This window comes from Typopeltis vanoorti, chromosome 4 (assembly GCF_054136105.1).
Source record: "Typopeltis vanoorti isolate ZY-2024b chromosome 4, IOZ_Tvanoo_1.0, whole genome shotgun sequence".
Lineage (NCBI taxonomy): Eukaryota > Metazoa > Arthropoda > Arachnida > Uropygi > Thelyphonidae > Typopeltis > Typopeltis vanoorti.
The window spans coordinates 52,843,845-52,863,259 of record NC_143552.1 but is presented as its reverse complement, the minus strand read 5'-3'; the positions used below and the strand labels follow the sequence as shown (position 1 = coordinate 52,863,259).

At 34.2% G+C, this 19,415-nt stretch overlaps 1 protein-coding gene across 4 annotated transcripts in view; it reads right to left on the bottom strand.

Moving 5' to 3' along the window:
- Window positions 1-19,415, bottom strand: part of LOC150107302 (short/branched chain specific acyl-CoA dehydrogenase, mitochondrial) — a 186,810-nt gene that overhangs the window by 58,919 nt on the left and 108,476 nt on the right. For all 4 annotated transcript variants that reach the window (XM_090391162.1, XM_090391160.1, XM_090391161.1 and 1 more), the window contains one exon: window positions 4,719-4,811. In XM_090391162.1, coding sequence (XP_090247288.1) covers window positions 4,719-4,811 — 93 coding nt within the window. The remainder of the gene's footprint in view (window positions 1-4,718; window positions 4,812-19,415) is intronic.

Genomic DNA, 19,415 nt, shown 5'->3' with positions numbered 1-19,415 from the left:
TAGACAAGTTGAAGGCACTTCCAGTGGTTGCCCTTTGTTTCCACGTTTGGCAAACTATTTTTTAAGCCATCTGGAAGATGCCTTGTTCTCATCCATTCATCCTCAACCCTCTCACTAGTTTCATTATGTCAATGATGTTTCTGATGTTTGGCCTCATTCTGAAAATGAACTTATCACTTTACATTGGATCAATAGCTTTCACCCATGCATTCAATTCACCATGGAAAAAGAAAAGGTTGGAAGTTTACCATTCTTGGACATCCTTCTTATGCTCACAGTCTCTGGTACTTTGTCAACCAGTGGCAGATACTTTCATCAAAAGTCTGCTCATCACACCTCTCAAAAAAAAATTGGTGTTATAAAGTCTTTAATTAACAGAGCAGATAATGTATGCTCATCTCTCTCTCAAGCTTACAACAAGATCTTCTCACTATCAAAACGTTAATGGAATTTAATTCAGCTCAGGATTCTTCAACAGACAACAGGGTTCCAATCCCTTATATTTCTGGCATCTCTGAACTGACTGGTATAATTGCGAAGTATCATCTCATCATGTCCAGACTGATCATCGCCGACAATTCATTGCAGAGAAAATTCACCATGAGGAAAATTCATCGCTGGAAATTTAATCGTGGGGAAAATTAATCACACAAAAATTCATCACAGATATATGTGAAAAAAAAAAAAAATTATTTTTGTAAATAAAAAATAAACAATTTGTAACAGATGGAGGCTGTATTTATTTTAAGATTCGGATTTTTATGAATTTATAAAAGAATTGTTTGACAAAAATAATTATCTTGAATCAAGTTCTGGGAGAATAAAATGTAATGGCGACTAAGATAATTAGCAAAAAAATAAAAATAAAATAAAATAAAATGATAGTGGCATTGTTCTCCAGTGATACAATCTTAAGTGAAGAAATATGAAAGGATCTCTTATTTGCACTGGCATTTAAAACTGTAATTATATGATAAAACAAATAACAAAAATAAATGTTACTTGTAGGTAATATAATTTAAATTCCAGTTACCGAGCAAACGGCAAGCAACTGCATTTCTGGCAATAGGTAACTGAACATAGCTACGTATGCGAGGTAATCTGATCAAGTGTTCTCGTCATGGTGTAGGATTATCGCACCTTCTAATGGATATGACAGTCAAATGCACTTAATATTCATGTTTTTTCAACAGGTGGTCTGATCGTATCCAGGATTTGTTGGATGTATATATACGTCCTGGCCGGTTGAGAAGTTAACCCTGCAGAGGTCGTGGCCAAAAAAATTGCAGTTTAGGTCGCGTGTATCTGAAAGATACATTCATTACTAGTATGTGCTGAAACATGATAAAACTTAAAAAAAAAACACTACAAATATAATACATGACGCTTTATTTATTTTCAGTTACAATCTAGAAACTATTGAAAAAAAGAAACAAATAAAAAAAACAACTAAACCAATACTATACTGACATCAGAGTTCATGGTATCTCTCAGATACAATTTACTATCAAATATCACTTTCACATTCGACTCTATTATTCTCATCATCAGACTAGAGTAGCGTTCACTGAATCTCTTCAACATCTGATGGATTATCCTGTCCATATATTTTTCTAGCGATTTTCAATGGTAAATAAAAAAAAAATAAAAATAAACCAATACTATACTGACAACAGAGTTCGTGGTATCTCTTAGATACAATTTACTATCAAATATCACACACCTCTACATAACATGTGTTAAACCAAACTAACTTCAATTTTCTAGCAAAATAATGCTTTCAGTGAATTTTTTCTATGATTTTTCCTGCAATGAATTTTCCCTGTGATAATTTTTCCCCTCGATGAGTTTTCCATGTAATGAATTTCCCCCCGCGATATTTTCCTCTCAATGCATTTTCCCAGCAATCAATTTTCCTGCAATGAATTGTCCGTGAACTTCATCTCATTCCCACATATTTTCCTATCAACAAAATTTCTCATCTGTTGCCATCTATAAAAGACAAAATGTCACCTCTATCATTAGCTGGCATTTACCAGATACCTTGTGAATGTAATCTAACATACTTTGGGCAGACAGGCTGTTCTGTGAAAAAAAGAATTAATGAACATCAGTATTATATTGAATACATGAAACCTCAAAAGTCTAGTCTGGCACAACATAGTGTTGACACTAAACACAGTATCCACTGGGATGAAAGTCATCTTCTCCAGAGAAGCAGGTTTAAATATGAATGCCTTTTCAAAGAAAGTTGTAAAGCCTTTTACATCAGCCAAATCTGAATTGGAATGATTGTTTCTCTCTCTCTCTCCCAAAAGTTTGGGAAATTCTTACATCATGTAACCATCAAAAATAGTTTTTAATAATATTATTTATTAATATTAATTTCTAGCACATGGCAACAGTTTTTAATCAGTAAACCCCTGACTGCTCTATGTACCTTGTATTCCTGTTTCTTTGATTTGCTTGTTTCTATGCACTGATAATGTACTGTTATTTTCAGTACGAAATATTTGTACTTTCAATTTCATTCATGTTAATTACTGTGGTTATCATGTAATTTATTGTTTATCATGTAATTTATTGTCATGCCACAGGTACCTTTAAAGATAATGTGCTTCATGTATTTGATCACTACAGTTGGAAGTGTTTTGGAGTCAGATGTTTGGAGAAAGTGTTTTTCAATGAGAGGTTGGAAGTGCAAAACAATGGAAACTCGTCTGATTAAAAAAAAAAAAAAATTAACAGGAATCCAACTAGAAAGAAGATGACTTTTAATGATAAAAGAATATTTTCCTTATGCCAGTACTTGCTCATCCTACACTAAGGTTAATTGGAGTAGTACTTGTGTTGTCCTTTGAAGTGGCAGAGTTGTGCACATGTTGTTCAGATAAGTCTTATTTTTAGTAAATATTCAAGATATTGCTGATCAGTATGGGTACCACTTTCTTTATTTTTGACTGTGTAGTTGAGTGTGTTTAATTGTGAATCTTATGATGCAATATTGTTTAAAAGTGTTAAAGTTGGCACCATGTAGCCAATGCATATGAGGAAAATGACAGCCAAGACTTCAATATTCAATGATTTTCACAGGGGACTCATCCTGTCATCTGACAAATGTGAAAGAAGAAAAAGAAGGAAAGATTAAAGGGAGGATATTCAGTTGTTTGATGAGGAGGACAAACTAGGGAGGGCAAAGGACAATGGTTGTCTATTTAATGTTAAAAATGTAAAGTAATATACTTTGGGATGAAAAGAATACATACTTTGCATCATGCTTATGGAGCTGGATTGCAGCAAATTGAGACACTAGGGATCTCAACAGACTGATACGAATGAAATTTTTCAGTACATGTTGTGAGTGCCCTGATGGTGAATGAGTTTATGAGGGGTATGATATGCTAGAGGAGAGGTATTGTGTGAATAATTGTTAGTGTGTATCTCCTATGATGAGTCTTCTGACACTATAGAGATGCTCTCATATAATAATAATATGCTAGGAATATTATTTTCGGTATTATTCCACAAAAATAAAGTATCACGTAGAATAAGAAACTATTTTATTAATTTTGTAACTAGTTTCATCAAATTCTTTTGTTTCACTTCACCAGGATAATTATATGAATAAACTAAAGACTAGAAAACAGACAACAACAGTTAACAACCTTAGTGAAAATATTTGAACGTGAATACCAGTAGTACAAAGCAGTCCATGAATAAGCATACAATATCATAGCAAATGCAAGCTTTCTATTATTATTATTCATGTTCAAATATTTTACTAAACTTGTTAACTGTTATTACCTGTTTTTTAGTTTATTCATTTAATTATCCTCATGAAGTGAAACAAAAGAATTTCACAAAACTAGTTGAGAAATGAATAAAAAATAGTTTCTTATTCTATGCAACACTTTATTTTTATGGAATAATACCGAAAGTTATATTCCTAGCATGTCCTCTCTCCACAGAAGTCTAGGCAATAATAATAATAATAACGAACCTTTATTAGATTACTACAAGTTACTTCTTATAACTGCAGTAAACCATTTGCTCAACAAAGGTATGGAGTTAAAATCAAGCCTACTGCTTATTTTATAACTTCTTATAACTGCAGTAAACCATTTGCTCAACAAAGGTATGGAGTTAAAATCAAGCCTACTGCTTATTTAAGAAGTAGTCTAAACTAAAGGATAAAAATCAAAGAGTGATATCAGTAAGCTTTAGAGCTAGAGTTTGATAAAGATGTTTTCTCTATTCCTGAGAATAGCAATCATATGGCAGACATTCTGTCATGGAGTGTAAATGATAACACAGAGAATCCTAAAATGAGTGGTGATGAGCTTAATTTGCATTCTGCAGAAAAGACTTTTAATACTTCTCTGAATCTGAAAAGATAGTCAAAGTGTAAAGCCTTCCTTGTAAGAAACAGTAACAACTCATATGGATAACATTTACTTTGAATTTTAAACAAACAATTTAGCTGGAATAAAAGCTTACTCAGATATTCATCATACCTTCCCTTCTTCATAGTTCTTCCCCACTAGTATATTCTTGATCAATAAAACCACTCACGAAGCAATTTTTAAAATAAATTTAAAAAAAAAACTCCAAATGTAATAAATTTATTGTAAATTAATATATTTTGAAATTTGAAAACAACTTTGAATTACAAAACATTCTTTCATGATATATACAAAACATAAAACAAGAAGATTTACTTGTGCAGCAATTGCAATTCTTCCTTCATTCAATACTCCAATGGCATACTTATATCCATGACCAAATGTTCCTAAGAGATTGCTTTCTGGAATCTATGGAAATAATAATAGCTGAATGAAATTTTTTACTTCTTTTAAGCTTTATACTTACGAGGGTGGTCTGAAAAGTTCTCGGCCTAACAATGAAAAAACGAATTTATAATTTCAAAATTATTTTTATTTTTCAACATAATCTCCCTTAATACTAATACATTTATTCCAGTGATGCTCCAGGGCCATTATCCCATTCCTGTAGTGGTTCTCAGTAAGATCTGCAAAATACCCCTCAACAGCTGCAATCACCTCTTGATTCGAAGAAAAACACTGACCAACGAATAGGGTGGATGTTCCAACAATTCATAGTGCAGATCCCTTAATTTTCCCATTGCCAAAACACATTTGTGGGCAGGTGCATTGTCCTGATGAAAGATGATTTTTTTCTTCTGCAAATCATGGGTCTTTTCTCACGAATTTTTTCATCTAGTCTGGTTAAAAGATCAGGATAATATTCCCCGGTTATTGTTTTATCCTTTTCAGGATAATTAAAAACAAAAGCATCCCAAAACACCGATGCCATGACCTTTTCTGCTGATGGAACCAACTTTGTCTTCTTTGGCGCTGAACAACCAGCTTTTGTCCACTGTTTTGACTGCTTTTTGGATTCTGGTGTGTAATGGTGAATCCAAGTCTCATCCATAGTAATAAATCAATGCACAAAATCAGTTATATTCTTGTCAAAATGCTCCAAGCACTGTTCACAGATTTTTATGCGAGTGTATTTTCATCTGCTGTGAGCAAGCGTGGCACCCATCTTGTGCAAAGCTTTTCATTTGCAATTCTTCATGCAAAATATATCTTACATGTTTCTTTTAAAATGCCTAGTCTCAGCAATTTCATGCACTTTGACTTGCTGGTCATTCAATACCATATCGTGCACTCGATCAATGATTTCTGGTGTTGTTACACTTTTTTTTGATGTCCTTCACGTGGATCATCTTCAAGGCTTGTACGGCCAACGGCCACGTTTAAACTCAGCAGCCCATTTCTTAATTGTTGAAAACAAAGGAGAAGAGTGCCCATACACTTTTATGAACTTCGAATGAATTTCTTTTGGTGTTAAACCTTCTTTTACAAAGGATTTTATAACTGCACGATACAATTTTATCCATTTCAAGGGATACAGACAACACTTTTGCTTCAGACAGCTGTATAAAACAAACTACTTGATAGAATGACTTGCAATTTCACATGGATGCTTATGACACAGTGGTGTAGCTAGAGTTGTTGCCGCCTTTGGCAGTCCCTGAGTTTGCCACCCCTCTCAATACACCAAAAATACTACAAAAAGTCAAAATAAGGTATGGGGAAATAAATTAAAACACTATGTTTATTTTTAAGGTAAAACTTTAATTTCAACATTCTAAAATGCTATTTTTCTTGCTTTTCTGTTAACAAAATCGCCGATTACAATGGTGAAGTCTATTTCATAGTACTGTAGGTAATTCTTAATCAATTTTATTTAGAAAAACTTCTCTCACAATTAGCAACATTTAGAGCAATTATGATTCAAATATTGTAATACTACTGCGAATTGAAATTCGCAGTAGTATTACAATATTTGGGAATGAGTTCTCGAGAGTGTAGTTTAGAATTAACTGTAAAAGTTCAAAAAGATTGCCGCCCGGGGTGAACTGATCCCTCTGCCCCTCCCTAGCTATGCCTCTGTTATGACAGATGTACTAACTTAGAAAAAAAAATCTTGCCCACAGTGTTGCCATCTATGGTCGAGGCTGAGAACTTTTCAGACCACCTACAGATTATTATTATTATTATTATTATTATTATCATCACAGACTTTCATGAAGTCAAGGACTCATCAAGAGAAGCTCTAGAGAACTTTTCAGACCACCCTTGTATTATTATTATTATTATTATTATTATTATTATTATTATTATCATTATCACAGACTTTCATGAAGTCAAGGACTCATCAAGAGAGGCTTTACCTCACTCACACCAGCTGCCATACCATTTTTTAAACGTATTGACACTAGATGCATTCACCATTTCAATAGGCAAACTGTTCCAATCACTCACTATTCTCTGAGAGAAAAATCTAGTTTTATCCTTCTTAACTCCATACAAATTTACCTGCCATGGATCCCCCATTTCCTCTTTTTCCACCTTTTCTTAACTCTGCCTTGGGATGGAGATCTTCCACCAAGCCAAGATAAAGGAGGAGAGTTGGGAAAAGGGCCTAGTCACCCTTACCTGTAAAAATTCCCTGATTATGGAAACTGAGAACCCAAGAAAACCGGTATATCAGATGATAAACTGCAGTGTTCCTAATGACCACTATTCAAGTTGGCAAGAGGATAATGCATAGATGAAGTTTCAAGGGCAAAGTCTACAGGAGCACGAACATGTAATATTCAAATTATGTTTCAAACTGAAAAGACACAATGAGTTATTAAGGAAATGGGAAATTATGGAATAGATATTTTAAGAATAAGTGAATTGAAATGGACAGGCTTTGGAAGAGTGATAACTATAGACGATATTAAACATTGTATTCAGGATCAGATGAAAATCATAAAAGAAGTGTGGCACTTATATTTAGTGCACAGACAGTAAAAGCTTAATAAATTGGAAACCTATAAGTGATTGGATAATAATGGTCAGATTATATTCAAGATGTATTAACCACCTTACCGGCCATTATGGATCAAATACGCATCCTCATACGCTTCATATCCATCATATATTTCAATGGTATTACAATTTTAATATGCGCATGATATAAGTATTCATATGGGTGACATGAATGCTAAAGTTGGCAAAAGAAATAATAAAGATGAAAAGGCAGTAGGTAATGAAACGTGTGGTCCAAGAAATGAGAATGGTGATCCGCTTATGGCATTTGTGAAATAATCTTGTGATAGGAGCAAGCTTATTTAAACAAAGATATATATATAAAATGATCTTTATATCACTATTTGGTAAAACCAAAACCCAAATTGGTAATTTTTTTTATTTGATTTTTATGGCACAAAGCCATCAAGGGTTATAATGCACCAAGACACAGGTCACAGCAGTACATATGGTAACTGATTAGTAGGACAATCCCAAACATCCATGCCCTTGATGGGATTTGAACACGCAGCTTCTTGGCTGTAACCACTCGGCCAACCAGGCTAGCCCAAACTGATCATATTACAATCAAGGGTAATTTTTACTCTGAGATGTCAAAGTAAGACAAGGAGCTAATTATGATCTGATTATTATTTAGTAACAGACAAAATTAAATTCAAACTGCATGGGATTAAACAAATTAGAAATCAAAATAGAAAGATAAAATATGATATGTCTAAATTAAAAATGGATGAAATTAATAAAATATTGTCTATTATGACAAAAAATTGATTTCATATTTCAGAAAACAAGAAGCTAGAAGGTGAGAAAGTAGAAAGCCCAGAAGACATGATTGAAAAGCAATGGATAAATAATTTTAAAATGGAATATTATAAGGTTGCAAGAGACTGTTTGGGTGTTAAAAAAAGGATAACAAACAAGGATTGTTTATCTGACCAGACCCAGAATCTCATAGAAGAAAGGCATAAAATTAAAATGCTAAATCTCAGAGAGATAAAAAAATTAATTTGAGCAATCATAGAGAGAATGACAGTTAAAAGATCATTAAGAGAAGATAAAAGGAATTATATGTGGTTTGGAAGAGCCACAAATGACTTCAATGTTAGGTCATATTGGAATACTGTATGAGATAACAAGGAAAATATGCTCTGATGAAAAGAAGCAAGTAAATGCTATAAGATATAAAAGTGATCTGCTGCTAACTGAAGAGGATAAGATTGTTAGAAGATGGAAAGAACACTTTGTTGATAATTTAAATATAGAAAACAATATAACTGACATAACTAGAAGTTCAATAATGGAAGAACCTCCTGTAAGCATAGATTTAAATATTACACTAGAACCTATATCTAAAAATGAAATAATGAATGTAATAGAGAAAATGAAAAGAAGAAAGGCTTTAGGCAATGATAACATAGCAACAAAAAATGCTTAAGGCAACTAAAGAAGCTGCTGCTGATAAACTGCAACTGATCTTTAACAATGTGCTACAGAATGAAAAGATAATTAAACAGTGGAAAGAATCAATGATTATAATCCCTAAGAAAGGATATCTCACTAGATGCGAAAATTGGAGGGGAATTAGTCTACTGCAAGTGCCTGCAAAATTTTCTGTAAAATATTGATATATAAAATTAAAAATGAAGTGGAGAATGTATTAAGGCATGAACAAGTAGCTTTTAGAACAGGTGAAAGTACTGTGGATCACATTTTTACTTTAAAGAACATCATTGAACAAATCATAGAGCTAAAAAAGTCCATTATACTAAATTTTATACATTTGGCTAAAGCATTTAACAGAAAAACATTATGGTTAATCATTAAAAAGTTATGAAATTTCTGACAAATATGCATGAATGATCATGGAAATGTGTAAAGGAAATAAAAGTTGTGTTATAGTATAGCAAATAACATCTGTATGGTTTGTGATACGGTCTGGTGTGAGGCAGAGTTGTGTAATGAGTGGTTTATTGTTTAATATAGTCATTGATTGGATTATGAGAAAAGTTATAGGTGCAAGAAGAAGACAGTTCGATATCATCAAAACATAATGACATACAAGCAAAATTGGAAGACTTGTATAAAACAGTTGAAATCGTCAGTCTTAAAATAAATATGATAAAAACAAAAGTTCCACTAAACAGCAAATGCCACAAAAAAATTAGGACTTAAAATCAATCAACAAGCTGTAGAAGAAGAAGAAGTTAAGAATTTTACATCCTTGGAAGAAAATGTAGATACTGAAAGTAGAAATGACAGGAATATAATGCAAAGATTGACAAAAGCTAATACTGATTTCAGAAAATGAAATAATATATAGAAATCATTCAAATATCATAATAAAACCAAAATAAAGATCTTCAATAGCATATTAATAAGGCCATATTAACATATGGAAGAGAGAGACATGGAAACTGCCCAAAGAAGCTAAATTAAATCTGTCAAAATATTAAAAAAAAAATATATTGGTCCCAGCATATAACAAATGATGACTTATATAAGCTGAGTGAGCAAAAAGGTATCACTGAAGAAATAAAAGAACAAATGCAGATGGAAATGGATTGGATGCATACTGAGAAGGGACAGCAGAGAGAGATTCCTAGAGTGGCTCTGACATTGATCCCAGAAGGGGAAATGGAAAAGGGGAAGGTCTAAATTAATTTGGCAGAGAATGATAAAAAAAGGAAAGAAGAATGGCTAGCTGGGAGAGCAGATCTTGGTCTTGTGTGCCATGAGGCACAAAGAGTATGAGTAAAGAACTCTTTCCACAGCTTCTTTATCTCCTCTCCCTTGAAACCCAGAAGACCAAATTTGCACAAGGTCAAATTTATGCCATATAGGGGGTATCAGAATAAGATTTTCACTTTAAGACAGTTGTTAAATCATGGAAACATAACATGTATCTATATATGTTTTGTAGATTTGGAAAAGACGTATAACAAGATGCCAAGAGAAAAGCTGTTAAAAATACTAGTTATATGGTGTAAATGCGACATTATATCAAGCAATTCATTGTCTATATTTAAGATGTGAGTCAGATGTTAGATTTCATGAAAGAGATACAGGAAGACAGTTTTGTGTAAAATCAGGCATAAGATGTGTGGTGGTGGGAGCATACTATCTCCACTGTTACCCAATCTATATACATTACAAATGGAAGTTACATTAAATTTGATATTAAAAGTGGAGATGTTGAACTCAGCTCTTTACGCAGATGATGTTCCTACTCCTAAATAAATCTAATATAGGTCTGCAGGATTCCTTAGCTAAAGTAAATAAATGCTGTAACAAATCTAGTATGAAATCAGCAATAATAAGATAAAGACTGTGAAATTAGACCAGAACACTGAGACTTCATCTGCATCTTGAATGGAAAACCTATAGAACAAGTTAAACATTTCAGCTATTAACTACAGTTTTCAGGGAACACTGTAAATTAAATATGTGGTGGGGAATCAATTGATTAAATTTATGGAATAAGAAAGAAATTAGTCAAAACACTACATTAGCCAGTCATTGTTCAAACTATGGATCTGAGAGCTGAGTTAAAAAGAAACAGTTGATCAAAGACACTACATGCTACTAATATGGGTGTTTTAGAGAAATGAACAGAATCACATTAAAAATTATGATATTATGAAAGGACTTGGCATTGTTAACATTCAGGAATGTGTGAGTAGAACTAATCTCAGGCATGGTCATTTAAACAGAATGAGATAGGAAAGATTAGCAAACCAGGTGTAGGTCTTTGATGAAGAATGGTGAGAAAAAGACCCAGAGGAAGATCAAGATCTAAGTTGATTGATGCAGTTAGAAGTGGCTTAGAATGAAATATAAGATATGACAATACTGGAGTCCTGATAGATAACAGAGTAATTTGAAAGAAAATTGTTAACAGGAAGTTAATAATGATATAAACTACATGCAGTACTATCATAATATCCTTTACCCCCTCCCAATGAGGGTATATATATATCAGGAATCTTATGATGATAACTTAACTTTAAGAAAATATATTAATTTGAAATTATAAGATCATGGAATCTCAAATTTCATTTGAGATTCTGTGATATTCTAACAATATACTGGGTTTTTTTTTAATTAATTTTAAATGCAGAAAAATTATGATATAAAATATGCAACTTTGCATATTTAGGAACCATTAGGAACCAAAGGCTGAGGAATCGTTACTGGAAATTATGCTATTTATTCCAGAATGAGAATTTTATCCAAATAAGAATACAATGGATTTAGATATCAATATTATCTATTTTCTTGCTCTGAAAAAAAGTTAAATCATTCCACAGAAGATTAGAATCTTACTATAAAATTCTATAGAATCAAATGAATATAAGTATGTCACTTGCTCTTCTCCCTCTTAAACACTAAAGCATTCTACTCCCTCCCCTCCCCACCACACACACAAATTAAAACATTTTATGACTTCAAAATAAAGAAATCAACTGCTCAGGGAAAAAGGGCCAGGGAGAAATAAAATTGCATTTATGTTTTTTAGACATAAAACCTGCACTGGACATAACACTGAAATAATTATTGTTGATGTAAAAGCAACACCAAACTATTCCTCACTGGGGTTTGGCTAACCTAGTCAATTTCAACACTAGATAAACACAATTCTGCTTTACTGCCTATAAAATGTTTCCTCCAGCCTTACTATTAACAGCATCCACATCTCTAGACAAGAAAAATTTCACTTCTTGGAATCACACTAAAACTGAATTTCCCTTATAATTACTGCCTCCTAAGTATCCAAAAAACCTATGATTCTCTTACATTCAAGGCATTTACTGCTAAACAGCTACACAAATCCAACTAACCATGAAATGCTCTACTCAGATTTGGGGTGATACTCCCAAAGAATTCCCTAAAAATACCAATTCAGCACAGAAAAAAAGCAATTAGATTGATCAATGATTCATCTCTCACCCACCAACTCATTCCACTCACTTTTACATAGGCATCTGGTCTCTGATGAATGCATCTTATATAAATACTTCCATGGTCACTGTTCATCTGAATTAGCATCAATAATTCCTACTTTGTACTAAATCCATTAAATCTGTGTAGCAGCCTCAATGCCTGATTCACAGTTCAACTCCAAACTCAGAGAGCCAATTTCTTTTCTTTCTAATTCTGTCTCTGAAACGGCGTCCCCCTCTTATGTGTTTCCCAAAGAATACAACACACACAAATCTTCAATGAAATATGAACAAATTTCTTCTTGCTCATTCATGATACTAACATACTGCAGGTTGACCATTCAACCTCTCATATATTGAATCAGGATAAAAAAATCTGATGAGTTTACAGTTACGATTTCTCATTTTTAATTCACCTGGAAAAATTCAGAATTGCATCCTAGAGAACATCTTACCTGTCTTAGCCATCGGATACCATCAAATAAATCACACATCAAATGTGGTTGGCCACATATTCTCGCAAGAGACCATACATGACACGGGAACTTCGTTAAGCGGGACACGGCAGTTGTCTCCCTCACCAGCAGAGTGTCATCGTGACGCCGACTTTGCATAACTTCAATTTCATCCCCCCCTTCCACTCGTCTCCTTGCACATCTGGTTGCGCAAGGAGACGAGGCGCCCACTCACTCATTCATGCATCTGCTGCAGTCTCCCACACACTCCCATGTTAACGAACTTTCCATTGGAAGGGAAGGAGTCCAATTTTGGAAATGGATTACTTCCAAACCCAGTAATGAGCCATAAATTTATTGAATTGCACTGTTACCAGTAAAAGGTAAGAAATTGAAAGATATGAAAATTTTGAAATTTCAAGGGAATGAAGAATGGGAAATTTTAGTCGATTTTACTTATTGTCATCTGAAACTCTGCTCTGCTGAATTAAGCAAAGCTATTTATTCACTCCTACTGTTTCATTGGTGACACGGGGGGGGGGGGGGGAGGACTAACCACAAGAAAGAACATATCTTAAAAGCCTTTACTCCCCCCCCATGCTTCATTCAATTATAATAATTTGATCTTTTTATTTTAGGATATATAAGAAGACATGTCAGAGGTTTTGAAGACATTTGAAAACAGAGGTGTGCGTCGTCATCAAGTTTTTTGTGCTGCAAGAAACAACTGACATTCACAAAACTTTGTGTGAGACTTTAGGGTAATGTGCCCCAGCATATCCAACAGTTACCAGATGGGTAGCCACGTTTAAAACTGGGCATCCTGAGATAACAGATGTCACCAGGTCAGGAAGACCTTCAACAGCGATCACACCTGAAAACACCAATGTAGTGCATACCATGATCCTTGATGAGAGATCATGCCAAAATACCAGCCAAAACATTGCACAGACTCTGGGGATATCCAGGGAAGAACAAGTTGGGATCATTATCCATCAATATGTGGACATGCAGAAGCTCCCAGTGAAGTGGGTCCCCAAATGTTTGAATGCCGACCAAAAGAGAGAATGTGTGCTGTCGTCTCAAGGGATTTTAGGTCATTTTGAGAAATCAGCTGTGAATTTTTTGGCTCATATTGTGACTGTTGACGAAACACGTCTTCATCACCATGACCCAGAGACCAAACAACAGTTAATGGAGTAGAGACACAAAGGTTCTCCACTTTGCAACTGCAAGGGACCTGGTATACTCCAGGTAGGTCTAGGGTAAATGGGTGGTCTTTGGTGGAGTGTATAAGATGCCAATTTCTTATGTGGTTTGTAACTAGTTGTGAGGTCAAACCAGCCACTTCCCCTAGACCTACCTGAATATACCAGGACCCTTGAAGTTTCAAACTGTCCTACTACAGCCAAACAGGCAGGAAGCCAATATCAGGATATCCAGACACAAGGACTACATCTGATTCCCCCAATACAGCCACTCAGGTCTTGCTGACCATGCATTGGATATCCACCACAGAATACACTGGAAGAAGGCCACTTTATTACACCGTAGTAAGTAGAAGTATGAAGATTGTCCCCTTGAATCACAGCCTGAGCTCCAAAAAAAAAAAAACTTCCCAAACATCAACAAATTTGGATGAATGAGACTGTCCAAAATTTGGGAAACTTACATTCTAAGATCAGCTGCCCAATGGCCAAGATAATCCAATTTAGCCAACTAGGAGGCACCTTTAGGATTCTAGGACTGACTTCAGTTGCCTTTCTTCAGCCTCATTTGCCTAGTGTGAGTGCCTGTGTGCACATATCATTGTTTTGTGATCCCTGGAGAACTCTCAAATATCGAACAATATATGAAATTAAATGGCTTCTCAGAAAGGACAACACAACATCTGTTTGACTCCTAGAAACCTGACCCAAACAATAAGGAATCAATACGTCGAGTTCCAATTCCATATATCTCTGGCATTTCAGAACTGATTTCAAGAATTCTGAAGAAATATGATGTAGTAGCGACTTTTTATTTCTATTAATACTCTCTCAACATATTTCCCCTCTTCTAAAGATAAACATTCTCCTATGTCTCTTCCAGGTGTATACCAAGTTCCATGTTATTGCAATCTTTCCTACTTCAGACAAATTGGACACTCAATAGACAAAAGAATACAAGAATATCAATAATATATTTCCACAAAAAATCCGATAAATCTGGATTAGCTCAACATCGCATAGAGGCAGACCACAACATGCTTTGGTCTGAAACATGCCTTCAACATACACGTCAGTACAAATTTGAAGTTGGTACACTTATTTAAGGAGAGTGCTGAAGCCATGCTTAACTGCCCCAACTTCAATGGGAATGACTACCTGTCCTTATCAAAAATATGGAAAAGTTTGATTCAAATAACATAAGTTTTTTTTTTTCCCACTCAGTATTGAACCAAGAATGGTATTTTATAAAGACATAAGGTCTTAAGAAACCAACTAGATACTACACCTATCTGATGATCTGTTGAGTATGCTAATATAAGTTTTATATATATATATATAATTACTCTTCCTAAACTAAGATCGATTTTAAGCAAATACAAACAAGCTCACAACCATCTACAATTCCCAGGAGTGTACAAAATCACGTGTGACTGCAGGAAACAATACTATAGCCAAACTGAAAAATCCATCCTCCTACGTCTGGAAGAACACCAGAGAGACATTGCCTACAAAAGAACTAGAGCAAAAGAACTACAAAACTAGAGCAAACACAAATGATGAAGGCCATCAACATAAGATAAACTGGACAACAACTTCAAATCTTCATATATGCCATGACGAGGTAGAATGCTGCATAGTCGAATCTAAGGAAATTGTTATGGACCCTCATCATATAAATAATAACCTTAGTTATAATCTACCGGACTCTTTCAGCTCTGCTATCCGATACTGGCACACTCGTGAAGTCAGATGCCCAACAATAGAACTTCAACACAGACTCTAGCTACAGTTCAAAGCTAACTAAATTTTATAATAATCGTTTTTATAGTGATACAATGTTTCTTATAGTGTTTTTTATTTGCTTTCTATGTTCCCACGCCTGAAGAAGTCGGACAATCCGATGAAACATGTTGCATTTTGAATAAATTTAATTGTTTTTTCTAGTTCTTGGATCTAAGTCAGTATATATAAATATGAACATATATATATATATATATATATCCCATGTGGGGACACCTGTAACCCCCATCGGGCGCGTCCCCTGGTGGCGGATCGGGGAATGCTCGTCATAGCTTACTATGAAGGGTAGGAGGGAAATAAAATACCTCCCGCGGACCAACAGGATAGCACTTCCCTCGTAGGCCGGTCTGGGGGGCCTCGAAGGTGGCAGCCCCACCACCAGACTCGGGTGCTGAAGGCTAATCCCCTGCACATCTTAAAATTTCACTCATTAAAAGAAATAACAAAGAGATAGCCGAACTACCTAAATGGTTAACGACAAAGCGAGGAAAAAGGTACATGAGATATGGAACATGGAACGTTAAAAGTCTACATGGAAAAGAAAATGAATTAATAGATGAATTTAAAAAATCAAGATTGGATTTGCTAGCAGTCACAGAAACAAAAAAGAAAGGTCAAGGTTGCCAGAAAATGAATGGGGAAAACAAGGGGTAGCTTGCATAATTAAACCAGATCTCAAAGAATATATTACTAAATGGCAACTAATAAACGAAAGGTTGTTGACAATTACTATAGATTTTAAATCAGACAACCAAGTATTCACTGTAATTGTTGCATATGGCCCAAACGAGAATGCCAATAAAGAAATTAAAGATGAATTCTTCGAACTCTTACAAAAAACAATTGAAGAAGTTCAAGGGCATATCATACTACTAGGAGACCTTAATGGCTGGGTAGGGAATCAAGTAGATGAAGAAACGAAACAAGTGTTGGGATCACAAGAAGAAATAGCCCGGAATAATAATGGAGAAAGAATAATAAATCTCTGCATTACAAATAATTTAGTAATAGCGAATACTATGTTCAGGCATAAAGGAATCCATAAGTTTACCAGGGAAGAGCCCAATAGAAACGAAAAATCTATAATCGACTATGCCATCATAAGCAGATCGTACTGGAAGTATACAAAAAATGCAAGAGTCTACAGAGGTCCTGAAATAGGCAGTGACCACTACTTATTAGTATTGGAAACAATCCATAAAATAAAAGTTGAAAAATGTAGAAAAAGTAGCAAGGAAATAAATGTTAAGATAAAGAACTACAAACTAAAGAAAGAAGAAACAGCCATTGAGTATAAAAGTAAAATAGAAGAGAAGATGAAAGAAGTAGAAAAAGAGATATATGAAGACCAAGATGTAGAAAACCTATGGTACAGGTTCAAAACACTTCTTCTAGAAACAAGCAAAGAAATTTGTGGTGTATCATTAAATAATAAACAGAAGAAACATAAAACACCCTGGTGGACTGAAGAACTAAAAGAAGAAATTAAAAAGAAAAAGCAATTATGGAAGAGATATATAACATCAAAGCTGGAGGTTGATAGAGAACTATACAACAACCAAAGAAATAAAGTTAAAACCTTAGTGAAAGCAGAGAAAAGAAAATGCTAGGAAGACTTCGGACATACTTTAGAACAAAATTTTAAAAGAAACCAAAAACTCTTCTATAATGTTTTAAGAAGAATGAGGTCAGAGAAAGAATGCCCCATAAAGTTTATCAAAAATAAGGAGGGAAAGTTACTCACAAATTCCAAAGACATCATGGAAAGATGGAAACAGTACTTTCAAGAATTATTGGAAGATGCAGGACATGGAAAAAATAGAACCCTAAGAGCAAGACACACAAGCAAAATAGAAGATCAGAGTGAAGAAATTCATGCAAATGAACTGTTAGCAGCAATAAATAAAATAAAACTGGGCAAATCAGCAGGCCATGACCAAATAACACCAGAAATGGTAAAGAATTTAGGAACGAAAGCCATAAAATTTCTTTTACACCTATTCAATGTTGTATGGAAAAAGAAAATTATTCCCAAAGACTGGGAAGTAGCTATAATAATCCCTATATTTAAGAAAGGAGACAACCGCAAATGTGAAAACCATAGAGGAATTTCGCTTTTAAGTGTTCCAGGAAAATTATATACCCGCATTTTAGAAGCGAGGCTTAGGAATCAAATAGAGGACACACTGGATGAAATACAATATGGCTTTCGAAAAAATAGAAGCACACAGGATCTTATCTTCAGTCTTAGACAAATATCAGAGAAAACATTGGAATATGGAAAAGAACTACATTCATGTTTTATAGATTTTGAAAAGGCCTTTGACCGAGTTCCCAGACACTTAATATGGCAAACATTAAAGAAAAACAAGATAACTTAATAGCAGCCATACAAAGCCTCTACAAAAGTAATAGAAATTATGTAAGAACCTGTAATAATAGATCAAAAGAATTTGAAACAAATGTAGGAGTGAGGCAAGGCTGCATCCTCAGCCCTCTTTTCTTCATCATAGTAATGGATGAAATTTTAAAGGCATGCCAAACAAAAACAAAAAAGGTTCCACCTAGGATACAGGAAACTGAAAGAAACCAGGATTTCGCACGTGGCTTTTGCAGATGATGTAGTGATTCTAGCAAATACAGCTGATGATCTGCAGTACAATGTCAACATTTGGTATGAAGAAACAAAGAAAAGGAATATGACCATAAATATAAATAAAACTAAAACAATGATCATATCTAGAAACCAACAAAAAACCTAATAAAAATAGAGAATCACCAACTGGAACAAGTCCACTCCTTTAAATACTTGGGATCATATATACAAGAAGATGGTAGACTAGACACAGAAATTAACAACAGGATGAAAGGGGGAACAAAGCTATTCTATGCAATGAAAGGCCCACTCCTAGATAAGAAAGAAGTCACCCAAAATACCAAAATAGCAGTGTACCGTTCAGTGTTTCTACCAACATTAACACACAGTTGTGAGTCTTGGTGTTTAACAACAGGAAACACAAATAAACTGCAAACAATTGAAATGAAATATCTTAGGAAAGCAGCACAAAAAACAAGACTAGACCAAATAAGAAATCAAACCATAAGAGACAAGTTGCACCTCTGAATCAATTCATAACACAAGCCCAAATGAGGAGGTGGTTTGGACATCTTAATCGAATGGAAGAAGGAAGAATAGCAAAAACTGTATACGAAAGCCAGAAAACAGGAAAAAGAAACATAGGCAGACCCAGGAAAGGTTGGCAAAAGGAAATTAAAGAAAAATTGGAAAAGAAGGGAATTAACTGGAAAGAAGCAAAACAACAAACCTCTGACAGGATGGCATGGAAATCTCTTTGGCAAAATCTCGACGCTTAAAAGCATAAGAGATCATAGACGAAAAAGAAGATATATATATATATATATATATATATGCAATTTATTTTTACAATGTTATGATTAACCTTTTCTTCAGTTAAAGCATAGTGCTATTGGTGATTTAACATCATGTGGCTCATTCTATTTTGAGTAAATCAATTGTTTGCATTCTACTTTGTAACAACTGTTTTTTAAGCCACTGACGATGGTCTGTTAATTTCAGAC